Raw genomic sequence first — 24,934 nt, 5'->3', positions numbered from 1 at the left:
ATATAAAGTTAGTGATCTCAATAATTGAGTTAGCCTACGTACTTGGTATGTAACTACCATGATTTTAACTAAATATATGATTTTTACAAAACTCATATTCATCATGTGCTAAAAAAACTGCACACTCCTTTCTTTCAGCAACTTCTTCCTTAGCGTGTATGTAAAAAAAAAAAAAGTATACTTGAAATTTAAAATCTGTTCTATTTAAATCTCTTCCCCAGCCCCTCGTTTTTCCTATTCAAGTGCACTGTATTTCCCAAGAAAGAAAAAACATTTTAAGTTTGAAGAAATGAATATCAATTTATTAACTTATTTATAAATACTTAACTGATGTAATATCCATTCCAGACTGTGCCGCCAATTGCCAATATAATTGCCAATTGATAATATTTAATTACACATTCTTGAAAATAAATTCTCACTGGAGAATTGTATTATAATTCACAAAAGTGGTTTTGCTCTCAGAACGAAAACAAAAGTAACACAGTTACCATAAAAACAAACATATTTGCATTGAACAAAGCAAGATCTTTAAACTCAAAAGCAGTCAGTAAAAACCACATTGATAAAAAAAACGTGGTGCGATGTTCAGCATTAAATAAATACAAATAAATAACAGAGCTGACACTAAACCTGCATCACTGCATGTCTCATCACAAAAACAAAAAACAAAAAAAAAAACCTTAAGGCAAAGGCCTCATAACAAATTTATATAATCTATGTATGTGTTTTTCCTTCGTGAAAGTTGAATAATTTTATTAAAATTACTATACAATTCTCTAATAGGTCAGCAATTAGCAGTGTAACAGTGTTGTACATGTTCACTCCAGTGCAATGAACAGGAATAGCAGCAGTGAAAACCGTCTCAAACAAGAATCAGTCCGGATCCACGACTTCAGTGAAGATGTCATCCAGGAAGAACTGGGACACTTGACCAGGATCCTTATCAGCATCCAAATTGGAGATTGGAGGGCTGTTTTGGGAGAACTGCACGATAGAGAATGTAATATTAATGAAAACAACTAAAGGCTTAATAATACAATGATTTGATCACAAATAAATCACAGCATGTACCTGATGATCTGCCGGTGGTCGTGAGGCTGTGGTGGACACTCTAGCTGGGGACGAGGTAGGCATGTTCGCATCAGTTATTGGTACACGATGAAGGACAATCTTTGGTGAGTATCCTGGAGGCACGGGTTGCTCCTCATCAGCATGCAATTCTAAACCAGGGCTTCTGCTTCCATGCAAAGCCAGAGATGCCTTGGCCATCTCATTCCTAAGAGTACAAACGGATTTTTGCAATTTAACTATGCAACTGAGTAGTTGTTTTTTACTGTGAACAGCACTAAGTATTGTGATTTCAACAATTTGAAAAGGATTATAAAAGATACTAAGAGTCATTGGCATGAAATGGAAATAATTCTTACCCTCTCAAAGTGGTTTTCACAGTGACGGGTGTGCTGTGATGCTTTGGTTGCAGGACACTTTGGGGAGTGCATATTTCCTCTACAGATAACTTCTCTAGCTGTACCCAACACACACCTGAGATCTCTCCTGTGTGTTGCTTTGGTGGGGTTCTCATGGACTCCTTCACTTTTGATGTCTGAGCTCGCTGAGGTGTTGTTGGGGCAGCTTGGGCTGTCTTTAGCACATTGGGTTGACCTTTAAGGCGTCTTTCAGGCGATCTTAGTGTCATCTGAAATGTACCTGTTTGAGAGAGATTAATGAATAGTGAGAGAAATTGATAAATTAGAGAGAAAAAATTGTGGTACAAAGTATAATGAGGACAAAGACTAATATTGTGTATGATGAAGAATGACTGACTTCTCGCTGGTGATTTTTTTGCTTGTGATGCTGGCAGACTCTCGTTTGACTCATCAATCTTTGGCAGGTCAGAAATAGTGTCTAAATGATGTACCTATAAAACAGATTTTTGCATTGTCATCTGTGCAATGTTTAAAAGTGTATATAGGTGTATCTCAAAACAGCCTGTCCAGGTCACATTTCACTCCAAAAATGAATAAACACTTATTTTGCATGAAGACGACGTAATTCTACTCGTAGGACACTTAGTATTTTTAAGCCCATGATTAAGTTCATTTTATTCTCCAAATATAAGGTTTTTGAATTTACATTTTTTTGTAAATTATTAAAATTAATTTTGAATAAAGGCAGTCATTTACAATAATTTGTATATTGTATCTAAATATTTTTTTGTGTTACATAATGCAACAAATATATAATTGCAAAAAAAAAAAAAAAAAAAAAATCACAAGAGTATACTTTTCATGCAAAATTTTGGTAAAATGTGATCTGGGCTCTTTTCATGAGATTTATCCCATACAATTGTACATTTATAATGAACTGCAGTTAAATGCTTCTTAAAATAGCATACTTCATCTGGAATCTCAGAGGGTGTCTCCTCACTCTTTGGCAGACTAAGAGCGTGTTGCTCTTCCTCATGAGAACTGCTTGAGACAAATACTTTTAGATCTGTGCTGTTTTCTCCAATCTCTTCAGAAACAGGCACAAATGCATCTGACAGCAACATGTGGGAAACTCCTTCACACCAATTCTCAATCTCATCTGAGTCCATGGGCAGCATATTGCTACTGAGGGACCATTCCTCTGCTTGAGGGTCCAGGGACAGCTGAGGAGTAGCTGAACAGGTCTGTGTAGAGCCCGGCTGACAGAGGTCGGTTTCTAAAGGATCATCTCTCTTTTGTGATAATTTAGGCTTTGGGCGCAGTGTGCCTTGAGGAATAGATACAAGATAGATTGAAAGTATTAGAAGCAAATACATCAAAATCATCTGATCAACTGTTGATAGACACCATTAACAATCAATTAAAAATCAAGATTGAGTTTTTTTTTTTTTTGGATCCATCACTCCCATTGAAAAAGCAAAAATGATTATTAATTTATTACATTTTTAACTTTAACCACTATTTTAGGGGTGTAAGATAGTATATTTTGCATTATATTATTTTTACTTAAAAATGTCCATTATTACTTCTCCTACAAGACGGTGTTTTCCATTCCACTGACACAGACTGACTTGCTGTTGTCTCATCCGTTACAGTATTTGCTGGTCTCTCAATATCTGCTGACTTCTCAACCTGTGGCAGTTAGATAGATGCTCAGTAAATCATTATCATCATTTTAAAATCATCAGAATTTTTTTTATCAGCGACCAAAGACCTGTCAAAACACGTGAACATACTTTGACTGAATCTTCTTGAAGACCAACTGATAAGGCCTCTTTGTGAAGGTTGTTCTCTGCAGACTCATCCAATGCAGGCACCAAAATATCAGAGAGCAACATATGAGAAACCCCTCCGCACGCCGCCTCATGGTGCTCTGAGCCAATGGGCAGCGAGTCAGAACTATGACAGAATGACCAAACCATCAGTGGTTTCATTTTCATTAAAATTTCTGTGCATATCAGAGAAAATACAGTCACTCATACCATGTCTCAAAACTACATTGTGTTGACTCCACTTTGGGTTCTGAAATGCATTCAGTTTCTGGGGAATTTAGAGCAGCATCGACCTCTTGCTTTGGCATTAAGGTTGACGGAGGCACGGTTTGTGATTGCTCGCCACTCTTAGGGGAATCTCCAGCTGTCCTTTTGGGAAATGTCATCTTTACCAATAACTTGCCTTAAAAGCAGAAAATTCCTCACATTGTTACAGAAACTAAGCAGTGTGTTGAGATACATTGTTTTAATAGTTATTCACCACCTTTCCCCTGAGTGTGTCTTTTACTCTTGGGTGATATTGATGGTTCCACATTTGATGATTGTGACACAGTATCTGGATCCTCTCTCATCTGTAGTATAGATTTCAAATAGAAGACGTCATCAAATATTAATCAGGGTTATAAGAACTAAAGGAGTGTTTTTAAAGATTAAGTTAATCTTTGTAAGTGTAAAGTAGGTGGAAACAAGAATGTACAAGTAAAAACAGTATCAACCAATACCAATAAATCAATTTAAATTACATAACTAACCTCAGATCTTACTGCTTCATGAGGGCTTGTCTTTCCAGTTGTCATCCATTCCTTGCTCAGATCATCTTGCATGTCCTCATAGACGGGTATGAATATATCAGTCAGCAGCATGTGTGAAACACCCTCATGTGAATGTGTCTCCTGGTCTTCCTCAGCAGCGAGGACCTGCTGGCTCTCTTCACCCATCTGGAGACTGCTTTGGACAGGACTTCCACTCTCCATGGAAACCGGCACCAATATATCAGACAACACCACATGCGACACGTCCTTGTGCCCACCCTCTCTTTTCAATTCCACAGGTGATGATTCAGTGCTATGACAGTGTTAAAACAAAAAAAATGAGTTAAGGACTTAACAGATTCAAGGACATTTATAAAGATAGACATGTCTTACCATGCTGATGTTTCCACAATTGCGAATGGGGTCTGCTGCTTTGTCTTTGTGACTTCTTCAATGTTTTCTGTGTCTGACGACTCCTTTGGAATATCAGAGAAATCTTCTCGCTCAGATCTCTCGCTCAGTTCCACTTTAACACATTCTTCTTTAATCAAAGATGCTGGTAAAATGATTTGAGTTGTGGCTGGTTCATTAGATCCAATATCAGTTTGCTCCTGTCTTGAGAAATCATCTTTAGTAGATGTTGTTGTTGTTTTGGGGATTTTAGGCTTCACTTGCATCCTGCCTTAAAAAGATAACATTCAAGATACAAATAAAATGTAAATGAAATGAAATACATAAATGTAATTATAAAACAAACAAAAAAAGCATAATATTCAGTAACAGTTTGGTATTTTTTTGTCAAAAATGTTTTTTATATCAATAATTTTTGGTAATCTTATTAAAGCTTAAAAAGGAACTATGAAGGGAAATATCCTTACCTCTTCTTTGTAAAGGCACAGTCTTCTCTTGAGAAACTGATGGTGTCACACTTGATGCCTCTCTGCAAGTATCTGGCTTTTTAGAAATATCTGCCATTTTTTCCTTCTGTGGACAAAAGTACTAATCAACTCATGTGATGTGCTCCTAATTAACTTTAAACTTTTAAAATTGGCATGAGACAGAAATTGCAGTCATCTTCCCACCCCCCATTTTGATGTATATCTGAGCAAAGATATACTTAAGATATAGCAAAGATATTTTTTTAGGGCTGGACTTGATGATGTCTATCAGGAATTTATTGGATCATTAATGTTTGCTAATAGTGATAGGCTCCTGGAGAAAAAGGATTGAAATGTGTCTTGTTTAAATAAAAATAGAAACACACTTACTTGAGACAGTGCTCTCAAACTCTCTGGAAGGCATACAGACAAGTCCTCAGGTTTTTGGAGCTCACTGTCATGAGGGATTTCCTTCTTATTAAAAACATTTTCCATTTCTCCTGAGGCGACTACAAAGGCATCAGCCAACACCCTGTGCACCTGTAAGGAAACACTTATGTGAACGACTGAATACAGCAAAACACAGCATGAATGGTCTTGCTTCAACAGAGAGCAGCCAGTGACTCACTGGAGGGTCAACAACAGAGTCCTCATCCATCTGGAGACCTGTTCTGAGAGGACTTTCCCACTTCACCTGACTCTCATCTCTCATATCTTCAGAGCCTGGCACAATGGCAGTTGATATCACACCGTCATTCCCAGGATTGGCTCCCCACTCACGGTCTTCATGGCTTAAGTGGATTTTAGGACTAACTGTTTCCTGTGCAGATGTTTTCTGGTTGGACTCAATCTCAGCTTGCACAATAGTATGAGATGTTATCAGAGTCTGACTGGGTGCACAGTCAAACTGGCCATTGTTTGAAGGCCCAACCACACATGGCTTTAGTTTCGGCTTGACCTTTATCTTGCCTTGAGGGAGAGATCAGAGAGGACATTACCGTCTTGTCTACTTGAATATACCATTTTTAATAATAGTAACTGACATAAATTAAAGTTGAATGCAAGTTAATTTCCTACTTCTCCTCTGAGTGGCAGCTTTAGTTTCTGGATATTCTGTCGGGATCTCATCCAACTTTGGCACATCTGTTGGCTTTTACCAAAAGGGAGAACACTTTAATTTCCAAAACTGCTACAAAATATAATCACTCTAATTATGGTAACAAAAGGGAGTACTGCATCATACCATGGCAGAATTACAGGAGAGCATCTCAGGTGGACTAATTAAAAAGTTCACATCATCACGACTGTTTTCCAGTGAGGATATCAATTGTGTACTTGCATCTTCTGCTGCATCCTTTGAAAGAGGAACCAGGGAATCGTCTAGGACCTTGTGAGAAACACTTTGACATGGTTTATTGGTCTCTTCTGACTCCATGTGCAGAGAAGCACTACAAAACAAGGTCATCAAGGATGAAAGGAATGGATGATTGAAGACTATTGCTTTACTGAGAAAAAAAGTTTAATTAAATCTGGACTGGAAGGGAAATGTACCTGGAAGCCTCTAATGTACAGGAAAGAGACTGTGAACTGCATGTAATCAGTGAGGATGTCTGGACTTGTGCTGGCTGCAGTTCATAAGGGGGCATATCCTGCTGGCCACAGTCAGCCTCATGGAACAGCTGAGAGGTTGGAATCTCATACAGAGTCAAAATAAAGGTGGGCTCCTCTGACTGATTATCTGTGACAAGGAAAGAAAGACAATAACACAATAAGATAAGACAATAGCATATAATACCGTTCAAAAGTTTGGTAAGTTAATATTATTATTCAGCAAGGATTTATTAAACTGATCAAAAGTGGCAGTATAAAGACATAATGTTTCCAGAGTATTTTTTACTTGGAATAGAAAGTTTAAAAGGACAGCATTTATTTAAAGTATCCTGAAAAAAAAAAAAAAAAAAAAAACATGCATCAAGGTTTCCACAAAAACATTAAGCATTGATAATAATAAATGTTTCTTGAGAAGCACATCAGCATATTAGAATGCTTTGTATGTATACAAACCCCATAATGGTCTCAGACCAAAATACACAGCAGATATGTTGGTAGAATAAAAAAACAAATCGAGTTCTCTGATCGGAAGGTTTAGCTATCATGCCACCCACAGCTGGAACCAGCTGCCAGAGGATGTCAGATGTGCCCCATCATTAGCTACCTTTAAGACGAGATTTAAAAAAAACACAACTGCTGAACTGTGCATTTCCTGATTAAGCATAGTTTCTGCGTTGTACCGATCGCACTGCACGGTTCTTTTTTTAAATCCTCTTTTGCTTTTATGTCCCTCATATTAATTTTAATGTAGAATCTTATTTCATTTGAACAAATGTAATCCTTTTTTATTTTTACTTTTCTTTGAGGGTCTTCTTTGAGGGTAATGTTTTAATAATTGCTATTTTTTAAAATAAATTTCTTTGAATTACCACTGTGTATGAAGTAAACTTGCCTTGCCAAATAAATGCAGCTTTGGTGAGCATATGCGAACTTTAAAATGATTGACCCCAACCTTTAAATTGTAATCACTTCACACAACATATTCTAGTAATATTTATATTATACAGTATATTTACAGTGTGTTAATTTTTCTGGCTCATGTATTCATGTCACAATTACCAGTTGCACTAATTTCCACTCCAGCTGAACCTGAGATTTCAGATTTTCCATTTCCATCGAGAGTGGCAATGCAATCCTGCCAGAAAACATTAATTAGTTAAAAGGTGTTCATTTCATTCAGTGAACGCAGAATACACAAGGTGTAATGTTTGTCAGGGCGCATTACCTCATGAGCTTCTAATTGCTCTTCTGTGCCATCTTGCTTTTCTGAATCCTGCTCATCTGGTATATGAATGTTTTCAGCTGCAGACTCACTAAACAGCATCCTTAAAAAGCATATTATCAATCATTTAATAATATTGCATAAACTACTCTATTCTACATAAAAACTACAAACACTGTACATACGTGTCCATTTCACACATGTTGCTTGTATGTTCAGAGGGAGGATCATAAAAAGATGAAACCGGACTGTGTGCTTCAAATGGTGCTGATGAAGTATCACTGAGAACTGGGTCTATGAGAAACGAATGATGAAATTAACAGACTCAATTGTTTGTGTGTAACCATGAAGGCGGGTTCCTTCCTAGTCAGTTTTAGGTTTTAACATGGAGTTTAAATTTGTGGACTTAATATTGTTGTAAATAATGATCATCTACACTATCCCTTTATTAAATCAAATCAAATCTAATAAATATATGAATTATTTATAGAAAAAACAAAACAACTGGTAATATTTTAAAACTTACCATTTTGTTCTTCGTTTCCTTTACCAGTGCTGTCCACAGAAACATCTGGGGCTGAAGTTTGTGTTGAGCCAAGTAACAGGACAGGAGACATTAGATCCTCATCCTGTTTACGTTCCTGCAAATCCACTTCAGATACCACAAGCTTATCCTCTCTGGAGACTCTCTTTATGTCATGATCCAAATCACAGTGCTGGACTTTAACTGGGCTCTGATGTTCTGGCTTCTCAGCAGGATCTAAATGATGCCATGTCTCAATCATTGGCAATAACACAAATGACGTTTAAAGCAACATTCTCAATCTGAACAACATTAGTCTCACCTTCATTAGGCTCGGAGGTCTGTTGAGGGTTGATCATGACCTGAGATGCCAATTCTAGGTTGGACGTGTGCTTAGCAAACTGAATGTGTTTCTCTGGAGCAATACCATCTTGAGTACAAACTGAGGAACCATCAGAGGAACAGCTGTACAGATGACACCACAAAGCCAAGACGTTTTTAAAGACACTCTAGACAAACCCAGTCATTTGGAATCATCCATTTATTTAATTGCCAGTGCGCACCTGACTGGAACAATCCTCTTCACCTCTGTCTGCGGTTCCTCAATCATGGTGTCTGTAACAGCAGACTCACTAGGCTCTGAATCTTGATCAGTTATTTGAACTTTATTCTCAGAAATCTGAGATCCAGACTTTTCAAGCTTAGTTCTTCTTTCATTCACATCTGTAAAAGTCATTCGTTTGTACTTTTTTTGTTTGAAAGTTAAGCTCTTAATTTAGGGTTTTGATGTTAAATGTTGCACCTTTGTCTGATGGTGTGGTGTCAGGAACCTGAGGCTTCTCAAGGAAAGATGAAACATCCTGGTCCTCAGTCTTACTCGGTCTTGGAGAAGTTGCTTATTTAAAGAAGCAGTAGAGACAAATACGGAAATTAAAATGAGTTGAAAGAAAGAAATAATGAAAGAAAATAAGACAGAAGAAAAAAAAGAAAATGAATGACAGAAAGAAAGAAAGAAATAATGAAAGAAAATAAGACAGAAGAAAAAAAAGAAAAAGAATGACAGAAAGAGACAGAAAAAAGACAGAAAGAAAGAAAATGAATGAAGGAAGGCAAGAAAGAAATAATGAAAGAAAATAAGAAAGACAGAAGAAAGAAAATGAATGACAGAAAGAGACAGAAAAAAAAGAAAAAGAAAAGAATGAAGGAAGGAAGGAAAGAAGAAATAAATAAATAAATAAAAATAAGACAGAAGAATGACAGAAAAAATAAAGATAGAAAGAAAATGAAGGAAGGAAAGAAAGGAAGGAAGATTTTATACAGCAATGAAACAACTGAATATAACAAAGGGTAATAAAGTTTTTAATCTCACCAGCTGACGTCAAGGAAGGCAGATCTTCTGCTGTAGTTCTGGCATCATCCTGGACATTCAAGAAGAGAAAATTCACTGCAAGTCAGATATTGTGTGTTTGGCTTCACACACTGAAGTCACTCACTCCTGAGACAGATTCCCTCACCGGAACATCCCAAGGGCCGTTTTCTTCTGGAGTAACGCTACACTCAGAAAGGCATTCATTCAGGGCGATCTTCACTTGGACTTCCACAGGACTGCTACACTGCAGCTGTGTGCAGTCACGGTTCAAAGATGCTGTATCCGGATTTGGAAAAGAACACAATACACACATTCAGTACAGAAAACCAAATACAGTGCTGCTGGGACAGGCAACCGGACGGGTTTCTTAGCTCAATGTTTATATACATCTGAAGCTCACTTTCTCTAAATTCTGTTGTTTGTACATCGAGAGGTCTGCGGAAAGTCTGTGCTGCCCGGCTTAGACAGGGTGTTGGCTTATTAAATCTCCTTTTTTCGGATAGGTTTTGTTGGGAAGAAATGGAGGCAGTGTCAGCTTCTTTTATTTCTGGGTCTTGAGAGATGCTCTTTTCTAGAGTAACGATAGAAGAGCCCTGTTCCTCAAGACCATCCGTATGCTCTCCCACCTGTAAACCACATCAACTGTCACTCTTAGCTGATTACTACTGGTTTACTCTACAACGCACAGAACAAACTCATCCAGTACTGACATGATCGCCTCTGGAGGGCGTTGATTCCTCTGCAGCAGTTTGTGCTCGGATCCCTAGGTAGCGCTCCACTTCTTCATGAGACACCAACACAACTGGACTTTTCAGTAATGTCTGACCTTGAGGAGATATTAAAAGAAGCATTACACCCATTTCAACTATTTGTTGCACTCCGTCAAAAAAGGTAATGTTTGGTATTAGATAAAGAGATCAGAAACATACTTGGTAATATCATCTATTTGCATTCAAATACACTACAGGTCAAAAGTTTGGGTTCAGTAAGATTTATAAAAAATAAAATAAAAAAAACACTTATTCAGCAAGAATTATGTTACAAAGATGTATATTTCAAATAAACATTTGAACTTTCTATTAAATCAAAGAATCCTGATTTTTATTTTAATTTTTTCACAATCAGAACAAATGTTTTTAACACCGATAATAATCAGCATATCAGAGTGATTTCTGAAGGATCATGTGACACTGAAGACTGGAGTAATGATGCTGAAAATTCAGCTTTGCCATCACATGAATAAATTACACTTTAAAATGTATGAAAATAGACAATACATTAATGGTAATAAGCAAGACAAATAAGTACACATTTCTACAAGACACTCAGTAAGTGCTCAGTTTCTTTAATTGGTCTTATTACAAAAACATTAATATGAAAGTCAACTTACCATTTTCTTCAGATGAAGTCAAAAGCTCTAAATGATGCAAATTGCGACACTAAAAAAAACAAAAACAAAAAAAAAAGGTACTTTGTCTCTTCGGTACAGAGGTGTATTATATAAATTAAATGAGTAGTTAAGTCTTTCTGTTGGTCACGTTATGTTCAAACCCTGAACATAACGTGATATTTTGATATTTAAAAATAAATAAATAAAAATAATGTAGAATAACATTCCACATCAAAATACTGTATAACAAGAATATCTATGATTTTTTTATTTATGCACAATGCACCAGATAATCAAAGAGCTATACATATAAAGATCATTGCTATAAACATTATCCTCTGAGGTTTTAAAGCATTACAGAGCACAAAAAGGTCAACTTGTTGCGAGCACAAATGCATTGAACGTGATTATTAGCGTCATGTAAATGCAGGCCAAGCAGATTCCCATCATGCTACACAAATGTATAGCCACTCATTTTTCTTTTAATTACTGTAGGAATGCATTACTGATAATGCAAATAGTGGAAACGCAATAAGAGTTATTTGTTTTACCTCCTCCATGTCTTTAGAGTCTTGGGTGACCACTTGATAAGGCATGGCAGTGCTGCTCATGTCCTCTGGTGATGTATCTGACCCAGTCTGACACTGGTCCATCCTTTCTCCTTCTGAAGCGGTCCGATTGTGCTTGACCTTTTCCGCTCTCGTCTTCCGTCCAGGAGAACGTTTGGAAGAGCTTAGTGAAATCTCTAGACTGAGCTTCTCCCTGACACATGAGGTAATTGATGAAGATTTGTAATTAGAGAACTGTTGAAAGAAAATCCCATACTCTGATCTTGTCAAAATATAATAATTTTGCATACCCTTGATTCCCTTCAGCACAGAGGCCTGCTGTCGAGACTTCAATACCATCACCTGAAACAGTCAGATTTCGCTTCACCTTTTCCGCTCTTGCCTTCTGTCCAGGAGAATGTAGTGGGCTCTGAGAGGACTGTGGCTGGTCTTGGCTTTCAGATGAGCCATGTACATCTTTAAGCCTGTGAAGTGATATATATATATATATATTTTTTTTTTATAAATAGTAATTCAAGAGATCACTGTGTAACGCAAGTGATGTGCTGAGAGAATGAACCATTTACCTTGGAGGAGTTCTCTCCAGAACAACTACTGGCTGTGTCTGGAGCTGTTCCTCAGCAAGACAGATGATGTTGAACTATAAGAATCAAATAATAATGTTTCAGGATTATCCACATTAATGATCTATTCCAGTGATCACTGAAGAAAAGAATTTGTGCCCTTGTGTTTTTTGTGTTTTTTTGTGTTTAATGTCAAAATGGTTTGTTTGGTAGATGTAACTGCAGTTACATACTGTTTTGTGTGCATAAAATTTCTGTGTAGTAAATAAATCCATCTGCTTTGGGCTGTTCCTGTTAAGGTTCGCAACAGCGGAATTATGAGCCTTCTTGACTCAACTCAGCACTAAGAGTGCACTTACTCATGCAACCCCAGTGCTAGGACACACTCTCTCTCACACACACACACACACGATTTAGTATATCCAATCCACCTAACCTGCATGTCTTTGGACTTTGAAACCCACGCTGACATGAGTAGAACATGCAAACTCTGTTTGGTAAATAAATCCAGCGCAAAATTTTTTTTAAATTAAAATGTAATTAAAGAAAATAAAAATAAAGCGATATAAGAGGATATTTTGAGAAACATCTGTGTTTTTTTGTCCATACAATGGAAGTTAATGGTCACCAAAACTAATTGGTTTCCAACATTATTCAAAATATCTTCTTTTGGGTTTTACAGAAGAAAGATTGTCATACAGGTTTTGGAATGACATTAATTTTTATTTTTGGGTGAATTATCGTTTTATCCTGTATGGTCCGATCCACCTTATTTTTCAACGCGGAAGTAAGCTATTTTCTGTGAATGTCCAAGCTGCTACAGGTAAATAATGAGAAGAAGTGCAGTAAAACTGTTTGTGCCACAGACCAGTGTGTTAATTTAGACAATACAGTAAAATAATAAGGTAAGCAATACCAGTTTGCAATATCAAGCAGCATAACAAGCCGTTTTGTATAGCTAAAAAAAACTAGAAGCAGATGACACCGGAAGCCAGACACATTAAATTTACAAATGGCCAGGCCGCTAAACGTGAACATTAAGGTGGTAAAAAAGCCAATATGTACCTCTTGCGAAAAGGGACTAGCAGGTGTGGAATCAAACTCGAAAATGTGAAAACATACCTCATTCTCAGCTTCTTTGCAGCTTTCATCTTGAGGTTCTTCTACGTCTTTAATCTCTACGGTTGCTTTTGGCTGAGAACATTTTTTGGCCTTTCTTTTTGCCAAATTGGGCAAAGGCCTCTTCGAACGCTTGGAAGAGCTTTGTGAAATCTCCTCCTGAGTTGTGCTCTCTAGACTGAGCTTCTCCCTGACACATTATGAGACAATTGATGAAGATTTGTAATTAGAAAACTGTTAAAAGAAAATCCCATACTCTGATTTTGGGAAGATAATTTTGCATACCCTTGATCCACTTCAGCATCGGGGGCTGCTGTCGAGACTTCACTACCATCAGCTCCCAGCTCAGATCCAGTACACTCTGTGTAGAACATAAAAATCTGATTAATTTCTCCAAGCAAATGGCAATTTTTAGAGTGTACATTAACATGAAAAAATCCTTAACCTTCCTTTGACGTTTTGCTCTTTTTAGTCTTTCGTTTTCCTTTTGTGGCTTCCTCTTCCTTTGCACACTTGGAGCGTTTGCATTTTTTAGTTGGGACGGGAGACACCTCATTGTGCTCCTCATTCACTGCGTAACTTTCTCCATCAGTAGGTTCTTCATTCCGTACTGTCAAGATTACAAAGAGCATTTTAAATATGTACACTACAGGTCAAAAATTTGGGGTACGATTTTTTTTTAAATCAACAAGGACGCATTAAATTGATCATAAAAGACATTTATAATGGTACATTATTTCTATTTAGAATAAATCCTGTTATTAAAAAAAAAAAGTATCAAGGTTTCCACAAAAATATGAAGCAGTAGAACTGTATTTATACATTGATATTAATTAAATGTTTCTTCTCAGCAAATTAGAATGATTTCTGAGGGATCATGTGACACTGAAGAATATTTTTAGTATATTATTATTTCCACAATAATATAGAAGGCTTCACAGTTAACACACTGACTAAAAGCCGTTTTGATTTCAGGGGGTCTTTAACATAAGCTCAGTAAAGTCAAAGTATGGAAAGAAAAAAATCCTTAACCTTCCTTTGACGGTTTGCTCTTTTTAGTCTTCCGTTTTCCTTTTGTGGCTTCCTCTTCCTTTGCACATCCTTTGGAGCGTTTGCGTTTTTTAGTTGGGACGGGAGACGCCTCATTGTGCTCCTCATTCACTGCGTAACTTTCTCCATCAGTAGGTTCTTCATTCCGTACTGTGAAGTTTACAAAGAGTATTTTAAATATGTACACTACAGTTCAAAAGTTTGGAGCAAGATTCTACATTTTTGTCAGCAAGGACGCATTCAATTGATCACAAAAGACATTTATAAATGGTACAACATTTCCATTTAGAATAAATGCTGTTATTTCAGAGAAAAAAAAAAAAGTATCAAGGTTTCCACAAAAATATGAAGCAGTCGAACTGTATTTATACATTGATAATAATTAAAAATGTTTCTTCTCAGCAAATTAGAATGATTTCTGAAGGATCATGTGACACTGAAGAATATTTTTAGCATATTTCAAAACAACATGGAAGGCTTCACAGTTAACACACTGACTAAAAGCCTTTTGATTTCAGGGGGTCTTTAACGTAAGCTCAGTAAAGTCAAAGTAACAAACAAAAACCTTTAAGTTTCTTTTTGTTGTTCTTTTTCTGACATTTTTCTTTGCCATCTTTTTTATCTTCCTGCTGCTCCTGATCACCCTTTTTTGATTGTTTGCGTTTCTTTTTTGATACAGGCACACATGACTGATCTTCATTGTCTGCATTCACAGAGCTTCCCTCCACTTCAACTGAGCATTTGCCTGAAATGATAAATAGATTGAACTGTCATTCAGGTAATTATTATGTTCAGACACCGTATGGGATTTGGACCATCCTGCACTACAAATGACAGACAGCATGGACAAATCTGAATTGCAATTATGTGCAATCACATATAACGTTTTTGTAATAAACAGTGCGAAACCTTTTTTCGGTGTCTTGTTTTTCTTCCTTGGCTTGCATGTTTTCTCACATGACAAAACTTTTGGCTTAGTGTCTTTGGTGCGTTTACGCTTCTTGCTTGTGCTTGACGGCACATCAGCTTCATTCACATTACAGCCGTCCTGGTTTTCCTTTTCTAAATCAAAACAGACACTGTCCACACTGCGCAATTCATCATCATCATCATCATTAATGGAGTCTTCAACCTCAAGCGGTTTGGCTTTTTTACCACCTGGTTGAAGAGAAAGTGTTTAGAGTAAATAAAATAAATAAAATAGTGTGACAGTGGGATCAGAAGATCTGAAGCCACCACTCCTGAGAACAATACCTTTGCCTTTCTTTTCTTTACTGGATTTCACAACCAGTTTTATGGATTTGCCTTTTTGTTTGTCTTTAGCCAAGATCCTCTTCAGCAGGAAACTGAAAAACTCGCTATCAAATGGCCGCTTGTTTCCTAAATAATTGAAATGTCAGACCAAGGATTGTACAGTAGATTTTTAACAACACTATAGACAGACAGACAGATAGATAGATAGCATGTGATTTCTGGATGCATTTGAGTAAAAAGTACAAAAGACTCACTGAATGCATTATCCACTCGCCATGCATTCGCTCTCTCCTCCTTCTTAAATTTTCTCTATCAAAAACAGAAAGACGAAAACACACAAACGGATAAATTCTCAAAGGTATTACATTTATACACAGGGTAATGTCTGTGAGATGAAGATATTTGTTGTGATTAGGGCTGGTACCTTAATTTCTGCTCTGCTACGGTGAGTCAACAGCTGAGCAATCATGGAGAAATCCGTTCCCACCATACTGATGGCCAAATAGAACATATCTGTCTCTGAAACACACACATTACAATTTTAAGATGCTCTTAAGGGGTTTCTTCACATAAGTGAATGCACCAATAAAGTATTGATAATTTAGCATTAAACCTACATTCATGCTTGACATGAGCAAACAGCAACTCTCATGCTCCTACACAATCATAAGCCAACAGATGCAACATTTAGTATTCATACCTCTGACAGACCAGCTCTTCACATAGGTATTTTTCCTGAAACTTGAGTATGTTGTAGAAGAGCCTCGCTCAAACAGCGGATTTGCATTCTCAACAATTGTATCAGACGTCCTCTGAACACGCACTGTCAAACTGAACACAATCAATCCGTAATTACTAACAATTATGCATTATATATGATGAAACATATGGGGCTCTTCATGTGTTACTGGACATGCCAAATGGCATCTTTACATCTGTAACCCTGCACTGAACATGTAAAGTAAAATTGTCTCTATTATTAAGGATTGGCTAGACTGTACATCTGAGAAGCAGTTGGGGAAATGAAAGTAAGCAATTCCACTTTCAACAAACAAACTAACATCAATCAATTAAAAATGAATGCTGTTGTGAAAGGGTTCCTGGTTACACTTTAATTTAAGGTGTCTTAATTACAGTGTACATTTTATTACCAAGTAATATCAATTAACAACTTGTACTTACGGGTTAGGGTCAGGACTTGGTTTAGGGTTAGTTGCATGTAGTTATGTATCATTTACTGTTATTACTATAGTAAGTACATGTAATGTGTATCAAAGACACTAAAATAAAGTGTTACCAGTTTCCCTTATTAGGGACTGGATTTTACTGATTCTTTCAGACCACCATACCTTTCTTCATCTAAAATCAGTGAGCCATCCTCTGCCACCCTGACTTTGGGAACCAGCATATCGTCATCAGCATCATCATCATCATCATTGTCCCCATCTGCTTCAGCAATATTTTTCTGCACACTGAGACACAAAACACTGACATTATCTTGAAAGACATTAATCAAGACAACATGCAAATTAAAACTAAATACAGAGTAAATATTGCTGAATAAAACAAAACAGGTTTCATTTCACTTACATGGGAAACGATGGAGCAATGGTCTGTGCTTGAGTCTCCTCTGTGGAAAGGGAGGAGCTGTTCATGTAATGAAGAGATAAACCAATGTAAACACATACAATAACATCAATATCCACCATACCCACAGCTTTCAGCATTATAATATCCAAGTTATTCTGATCATACATAGGACATAAGCAGAAAGAAAGCAAAATGATGTATTATCTTAGGGTAAACTTACGTCATAGGATTTGACTCTGGCAGGTAATAAATGAAGTCAGCTAAGGACATTTTGTCACGATCCAGCTCAATACAATGCTCTTGCTTGTGCCGTCTACTCTTCTTCTCCTTTGAGTTGCCAAAAAAAAAAAAAGTTTGCATATAAGAATTGAATATTGTCATTTTCATTTGTACTTGCTTCATGGAAATTTGAGTTTGGAAAACTCATGGAAAACTAAGAGTTTTTGATTGGTTTTGATGGATTTCTTATTTTCTAACGGTTGTGAAAAGCTTAAATGTGGCATTTCTCCGGTCCAAATGTGTTTCATTGCTTTAATATTGACTTTACCGTTCTTTCTTTCCTCTTCTCCAGCTTCATCAATTCTTTCAATTTGAGGGCTCTCAAGACCCGCTGCTTGTCTGAGAACATTTTGTTCCTGAGGGGAGAGTCTGGTCCATCAACACGTGACAGCTTCACATACGGTGAGAGTGTGCATGAATCTGGAGTGGCTCCTCCTTGGGGCCCAAAATCTTCCTTTGGGATTTTTTTAGGGGTTTGGTGGGGCTCTTGTTGAGACGGTGGAGATGATGGAGATTCTGGACAGCCAGAGGTGGATGGAAGACATGGTGAAGATGGAGGGCAGTTGGCTTCTGTAGTGGCATCGGAGAATGAGGAGTTTTGAGAATCGTCTCTGCTGATAGCAACCGGGACGGGGGACTGAGGAAAGGCTGCCTGGACAGGGGATGATGTATTGGATGGCCCTGATAGAAGGGAAGCAGTCTTTCCAGTAGATGGAGGAGGAGCAGAGCGGACTTTGGGTCTGGCCAGGTTTGGTGTGGCAGATAATCTACTCCTCCTCTGAAGTGCTGTAGTTGCAGGTGTGTTGGCGCTAGATGGCGCTCCATTACTGTCAATGAAAAAAAAAAAAAAGAACTTTGAGAAGCTTTTGAATCTCAAATTTTGATCAAATCAGACTCAAGCAGAGCTGCAATTTAACTACATTTTAGAGTAGGTTAGGCAGTCATGTTAATTCATAAATAAGACACTACAGAAAAGGCAAAAAAAAAAAAAAAAATACTCTTCCACATATTTACATTCTTGTGCTTGGCTGACAGTTGTCTGTTTTCCCTTCAAAGTAGCTAGCTAATAAATATCTGAAATCTCAAAGTTCACATTCGTATGCAGCACCAACGCAATAGTTAGAAACACAGCAAGATAAATCTAGATTATGCTAAGAAAAATAGAAAGATGAGTCAAGGATTATGATGAAACCGAAAGAACCAAAACACAGAAGAATAAGGATTAACTGAATTAACAGAATAAGCATTAACAGAATAAGACAAACATCAAACAGTGCTATTTCATAACTATATATTCTTATGGTATTCATTAATATTTTTAATTAACATTTATTTTTATTTCAGTTTAGTTTTAGTACTTTTAATTCAACTTAAACTTAAGTAAGAAGCAACAAAGCAACATTAGTAGTTACAACAACTTACTAGTCAAAGCAACATTTTCATTTAATATTTTTATTTTAAATCAACAGAAGCTATTTTTAATGGACTTATTCAACAATAACAACACTGACATCAGATAGCACAATATCCATGCTATAAAAGTCCTGCTGTATATTGAAATCATTCTGGATTCTGTGCAGGAATTATTTAGCTAAAGTGCCTTAAGAGCAGCTTAACCCTCAAAACACTTGCAACATTGTTACTTTTGAATGGTAGTTATAATCATATGTTCAATTTAATGCCTACACCGTTTGCAGGTATAAGATTGTGCAAATTCACCCCAAAGTATATATTCTTTAAAGCAAGGTTATTTTTTATTATTATTTATTTATTTTATTTTATTTTTTTATTAACCAGACTTCCAAAAAATGGTTCGAAGGAGAAAAAAAAATATATATTTTTGAAAAATCTCTGGATGCTTTGGGTGTGCTGCGCCTGCTTACGTGTTAAGTGATGCTTTCTCTGAGGGAGAGCCGGGAACGTTTCCATCTCCTGTCGCCACAGCAGACTCTCTCACGTCCAGCTGAGACTGTGGAGGTGGAGGTGACGGTGTTTGCTGGGTGTCGTCAACAGCTGTGGACTTTTGGGAACTCTTGTCCTCTGCACCTGGCGCCACACCTCGACCCCCTGGCCTGACATTAGGCTTAATACTAATTCTTGCTCTTCGCATCCTCGTCAGATCACTGTGGTAAGATCAAGTCATGTATACGGTTGCATGTCATAAACACGTCCATATAAAGATGTTGTGTCACGTGACTGAGTTCAAGCTGCCCTCAGTTGCATCAGGACAAACCCTACATGATAAAGATTAAAACCGTGTCATGTGGTCAAGACTGACTGATATCATCGATATGGTGTTGGCCATCTCTTGCGTGGCTGCTAGCCAAGTTGTGAATTGTATATTGTTCAATACTGCCTAATAAATGTATTTCTAAACCGTGGTCTTTATATTTTGCTCACTGAGTAAATTATAAATACCAATAGTGGTTGAGATTAAAAATATAAAAGGGACAACTCTAAATCTTAGATTGGCCACATTATACTCGGTGGACGCCTCAGATTCCCGCATGCCTCAGTGTGGTGTCCACACTCATTTCCCATTGCCTGCTGACAGACATTTAGAAGCTAAATTACCAGCGATAACACGGTAAATGTGTAATGACAACAGAAAAGCAACACGCCTTACTTCAGTTCAAATCACAGTGTAACCCTGTCAATGTGATTGCCGCGGTTAAAATGGTAAAATGCCGTTTCTGCCGGTCGCATGGTTCCCCTGCAGTAACTTTCCTTGCGCACCGGCCGGTCTGGACAGGCACCACCACGCCACTCGACACCTCTCATTCAGCGAAAGGCATTGTGGGTCTTTGTAGTTTTACCATTACTCTCTTCGCCTCGTTTCTCTCGCTATAAACTACATTACCCAGCAGCTTCAGAAAGTCAGCTGTGACTGATAGTACACACGTGGAGAGCAAAACTCTGACTGAAGGCATGTCATTGAGCACATGCAATGCTATAAAATTAAAATAATAAACTACAAATAATGTAAGCCCATTTTTAAAAATGCTGTAACATCTAAAGCATGTTACAGTGTTTCTTCCTTACTCTTGATGTAGGCTACTTAACATTATTTTCTCATGAGATAGCCTTACTAGCGAGTTTTAGAATAGCATAGCATATTACTCTTACTACTTCCTCAGTTTGTAGTATGTGCACATTATGAAAACAAAAAAATATATTAATGAAATTCAAATGAGCTGCTATATACCTAAAGTGTGCTTTTTAATGATGGTAGTGCTAGTATGTACTATTGAATGTTAAAGGGATCCTATAATGCCCTTTTCACAATATGTAAAATAAGTCTTTGATGTCCCCAGTGTGTATGTGAAGTTTTAGTTCAAAATACCTCACAGATATTTTTTATAGTAAATTAAAATTGTCACTTTTTGAGGGTGAGCAAAAACTGGTGCCATTTTTGTGTGTGTCCCTTTAAATGCAAATGAGCTGCTGCTCCTGGCACAGAGGGTGGAGCTTCAAGAGCAGCTCCGATTACCTTACACAGACGCGCACTGAACATTTCAATAACTTTTAGCCTTTTATGTTCAAAGCAGAGTCAGATAAAGATGGAGAGACTCAAGAAGAAGTGACAACATGTAGAATGCAACAGGACATTTCTGAATGGTTAGTTGATGAATTTATGTATCTGACGTGGAGTTATGGTGCGTACAAGTCCTCCTGGGAAGTTCGTACTTACGATGTGGAAAGTCGTTTTTACGACGGCAGGTGCGTTCAAGTCACTTTCGTCGGAGTAAGATGGCGGTGTACTTTCTCTTAATTAATTACACAAAAATACAGCAAGGTTCTTAAACTCTAGTTCTAGGAAATGAAGAACAAGGATTTGCATAAGATGTGCAATTGCTTTTTTATGTTTTTAGTTAATTTAGGAAGCCACTGCAAACTTTATTGTTACATATTACATTGTTATTTTATAATGCTATCATATTCTGTGCACAGGCAATTAGCTTACTTCGCTGTAAATAGAAAAGCCTGACAATATCACAGATACCTTGACGTATTGTGGTATTCCGCCATGTTTCTCACTGACACGCCCCCAACTCATAAAGATCGGGACTTAAAGAAAATCCCGAGCTCCCCACTCGTATTTACGACATTGTGGTGGCGTTCATGTGCATTCAACTCGTAAAGATCTGTGTGATCTAAGCACATAGATGAGTGCCCACTACTGGCAGAACCTTTGCAATAGGCTGAATTGGAACGTGTTAAGCCCTTGATTACTTAGAATCCACTCTGGGGTTGATTTATTTTATTATTTTTCCCTTACGAAATTGTATATAGGTGTGTTTGAGTTGTTTAAATTTTTTTTTTTTTTTATATATCATAGAGTTGTTTGTGGTGGGGTAAATTAAACGCAATATGCGTTGACGTCACAATCATGTTACATTGTGGTATATGGAGCTGCCTGAAGTGTACATATGAAGTAGACTCGCTCCCTCTGTCAAAATCGAGGGAGCTAGGGTCTGTCCATATAAATTTCCCTCGTCCACTTCACGAAGTGGAACGCACTTCAAAATGGCGGAAGGGATTCCTCCAAGGGGAAGTGCTTAGGGAAGTTCGCAAGTGCGTGTCTAAAAGTGGACTGGAACCAGGGGGGCAGGGTTTCAGAAAACATTGAAGCTTCCCCGGGCGCCGCCATTGATTAGCCGACCATCACCTGCTGTTAGCATTCCATTGACTCCCATTCATTTTGGCGTCACTTTGACAGCGAATAACTTTACATCTGAGGCGTTTAAAGACTCCATTTGTCCATTATTTATTTCTAAAGAAACACGAAAATGTATAAAAGGCTCCATTACCTTGTATCTTACGTTATGGCCCCGTAGATGCAGTTTTTGTAAAAATAGGCTAACGATTTCATCATAACCACGAGAAATTACTGTACGGACAGGAGGAGAAGCTCGCACGCGATCGGGGGGACGTGGAGGCAAAATGACAAAGTAATTAATCAGAATACTTAGCAAAAGTTGCTCCTGCTCCTAGCTCATGGACACCTCCTACTCACACTCTGCAAGTTTCGGAAGGGAATGATTCAGATTTCTCTTGGCACAGCTACTAGAAGACAGACGGGTTGCTCACGTCACATCTACGTCGCCAAGCTCAGTTTGAGTCTGCGCAGTACGGTCAGCCATCAGGAAGTGAGAGCTTCTAATTTACTTCACTTTTCTCCGTTGAAACCTATGGGGTCGCTGTGTCCAGTTTATATACTGTCTATGACTGGAACGCAGCCCGAGTGTGGTTCGACTTGCTCTGATGTCATGCTGACGTATGTCAAAAAACTCTCACGTCGGATTCTGCAGTCGAGCGCAGTTGCTCCAATGACTGCGCTGATCAAAAGCACAATGGGAAACGACTTGCTGACAACACAGCTGTATGCTCATTGGTTTAAACAACCGTGATGTATTGTTCTCTTTTAAAATGTTTGAATTTAAATGTCTGATATCGTGCCAAACACTGAGCAACTGCCATGCTTCGCTTGTTTGCAAGCCATGATGTCTCTCGAGGAAAAAACAAAATCGCGCTCGCACGGTCGTAGCTCATTTTCTTATGGGCGGGCCAAGTTCTCTGGGCGGGCAAAGCAGAGAAAGGGGAGTTAACATTTCCCCGTATGACGACATATAGAGAAGATTCCAGATTGGCCCATCTGAGCTTTCATTTTCTCAAAGGCGGAGCAGGATACTCAGGGCTTGGTTTACACTGATCGCCATTTCTAGCCACTGGGGGACCATAGGCAGGCTAGGGAACAAAAAAAACTCATAAAGTGAAATTTTCATGACATGGGACCGTTAAACTAAGATTAAGAAAGTATACTTTCAGTCTACTTTTTATGTAGGCTACTTCTCAAAAATATATTGTACTTCTCAGAAATATACTTACAATTGCACTTAAGTATTATACTCAACTTATACTGACAGAAAAGTCTAAGGCTGGATCCAAAATTGCCCCCTATACCCTCAAACAGGACGTTATTTGAGGGGACAGCCATTTCTGTTATATTATATACTATAGCCTATATATAAAAAAAGGCTGATTCTATTTTGTGTGTGGATTGAGCTTAACTGGCATCAGTTTAAATAATGATTCTTTGGAGTTTTTTCCTTTTATTATGATAGGACAGAATGGGATAAAAAAGAAATAAAAAAAAGAAGCTCAACTTGGCTATCAGGGCCACTGAATTAACATCAGTCTGATAAATATTAGTACCTCACTGTGTAAGACACATGGGGGGAACAGAATCCGACGGCAACCAATCCGGCTGTCAAAATCCCTACTCCCATTATGAGAGGTGTTGATGTAGTGGCTTAATGGATGTTTATTCAATTCTGTGTATGGATGGAGCTTTACCAGCATCAGTTTGATATATTAGAACCTCTTTGTGTATGAAACATGGGGGAAACAGAATCTGACGGCAAACAAACCAGCTGTCGGAATCCGTTCCCCCACTCCCATTATGAGAGATGTTGATGTAGTGACTTAAAAAAAGGCTTATTCTATTTTTCTCCACCTCATTAGACGTCCATAGAGGAGGAGCTGGACATCATTTGACTGCAGTAAGTACCACTTGATTTTTCCGCCTACCCATTTTCACTGTTATACGGTATAGGGGGGCGCTACTATGCATCTTCTAGTACAGAATCTCTGGATCAAAATATGAATTAGAAGCAGAAACAAGTTATATATGCAAATGTAAACAACGTGATCATCAAACATTAAACAGCATATAAGTTCAAAACTGCTTAGTTTTACCGAATGAAATGTCGAACCCATGAAAGGGGAAATGACTGTGAAGCTTTGAGGGTGTTGATGGACTCATTCTACTCCATGTATGCTTTGATCATCATTCTGAATCTGTATTCAAGTGTTGATAAAAAAAGAATGCATGAAGCTAGAATAAAAATGTTTTTTTTTTTAAAGGAGTTAAAGTACAGTTATTTCAAGTAAAAAAAATAATATAAACAGTAAACTATAAGTACTGTATGATGTTATGTTCACTTAAAGAAAACCTACAAGTATACTTGCAGTATAAAACTACTAAACTAGTAGTTTACTGAGTAAACTTCAAAGTGTACTTTCATAAACTAATGGACTGCAATTATTTAAATAATAAACTACAAGTATACGTATAAGTTCACTTGTAGTAAGTACAGATGCAGTACAAATGCACTTAAAGTTTACTTATGTTAAACTTATAGTACACTTAAATGTATACTTATTCTAAAAAGTGGGCCAATTTAGTCCAAAGCAATATTGAAATAGTACACTTACAAGTATACTACTAGAACATTGATATACTTACTACATAAAGTATACTTAAAAATATACTTGATTATACTCGTATAAATATATTAAATACACTTTACTTACTTAAGTATACTTCATAAAATGAAATTAAAGAATAATTATTTTTTGTAAGGGGATCCCATTCATAGAATATATAAACCATTAGACTCTCCCAATTTTAATATATGAAATATATGAGACATGTGAGAC

General features: G+C 37.3%; 1 protein-coding gene across 3 annotated transcripts; it reads right to left on the bottom strand.

Moving 5' to 3' along the window:
- Positions 1-37: 37 nt before the first annotated feature.
- bdp1 (BDP1 general transcription factor IIIB subunit) lies at positions 38-20,260 on the bottom strand. Of its 3 annotated transcripts, none has more exons than XM_084413366.1 (48): positions 20,058-20,260; positions 19,315-19,554; positions 17,700-18,258; positions 17,373-17,479; positions 17,153-17,209; positions 16,912-17,034; positions 16,263-16,393; positions 15,987-16,081; positions 15,817-15,871; positions 15,563-15,688; positions 15,218-15,466; positions 14,874-15,053; positions 14,291-14,458; positions 13,704-13,868; positions 13,544-13,619; positions 13,262-13,448; positions 12,143-12,216; positions 11,867-12,040; positions 11,559-11,769; positions 11,008-11,056; positions 10,328-10,443; positions 10,018-10,243; positions 9,742-9,893; positions 9,618-9,666; positions 9,051-9,143; positions 8,812-8,971; positions 8,571-8,713; positions 8,252-8,485; positions 7,911-8,019; positions 7,729-7,828; positions 7,563-7,638; positions 6,444-6,630; positions 6,136-6,340; positions 5,970-6,042; positions 5,521-5,861; positions 5,283-5,432; positions 4,893-4,998; positions 4,408-4,696; positions 4,015-4,327; positions 3,747-3,834; positions 3,473-3,665; positions 3,227-3,389; positions 3,017-3,122; positions 2,399-2,757; positions 1,828-1,921; positions 1,431-1,710; positions 1,075-1,279; positions 38-987 (listed from the first exon to the last, which is right to left on the bottom strand). In XM_084413366.1, the coding sequence occupies exons 2-48, from the start codon at positions 19,539-19,541 to the stop codon at positions 877-879; spliced, it is 7,734 nt and encodes a 2,577-aa protein (XP_084269492.1). In that variant the 5' UTR covers positions 19,542-19,554; positions 20,058-20,260; the 3' UTR covers positions 38-876. The 3 variants fall into 3 exon arrangements, with proteins under 3 accessions (XP_084269492.1, XP_084269494.1, XP_084269493.1); XM_084413368.1 differs by having other exon boundaries at positions 9,763-9,893; XM_084413367.1 differs by lacking the exon at positions 20,058-20,260 and having other exon boundaries at positions 19,315-19,887.
- Positions 20,261-24,934: the final 4,674 nt, after the last annotated feature.

This window comes from Rutilus rutilus (genome assembly GCF_951802725.1).
Source record: "Rutilus rutilus genome assembly, chromosome: 7".
Taxonomy (NCBI): Eukaryota; Metazoa; Chordata; class Actinopteri; order Cypriniformes; family Leuciscidae; genus Rutilus; species Rutilus rutilus.
The sequence above is the reverse complement of the archived record's forward strand: the minus strand, read 5'-3'. Positions and strand labels throughout refer to the sequence as shown.

Bases quoted from the DNA above. Each gene is read 5' to 3' on its own strand.
- bdp1 (XM_084413366.1), bottom strand. From the start codon at position 19,541: ATGCGAAGAGCAAGAATTAGTATTAAGCCTAATGTCAGGCCAGGGGGT. The intron at 15,689-15,816 runs GTGAGTCTTTTG...TCAATTATTTAG, and splicing joins GCGAGTGGATAATGCATTCA to GAAACAAGCGGCCATTTGAT. The intron at 5,433-5,520 runs GTGAGTCACTGG...GTTTCCTTACAG, and splicing joins ACTCTGTTGTTGACCCTCCA to GTGCACAGGGTGTTGGCTGA.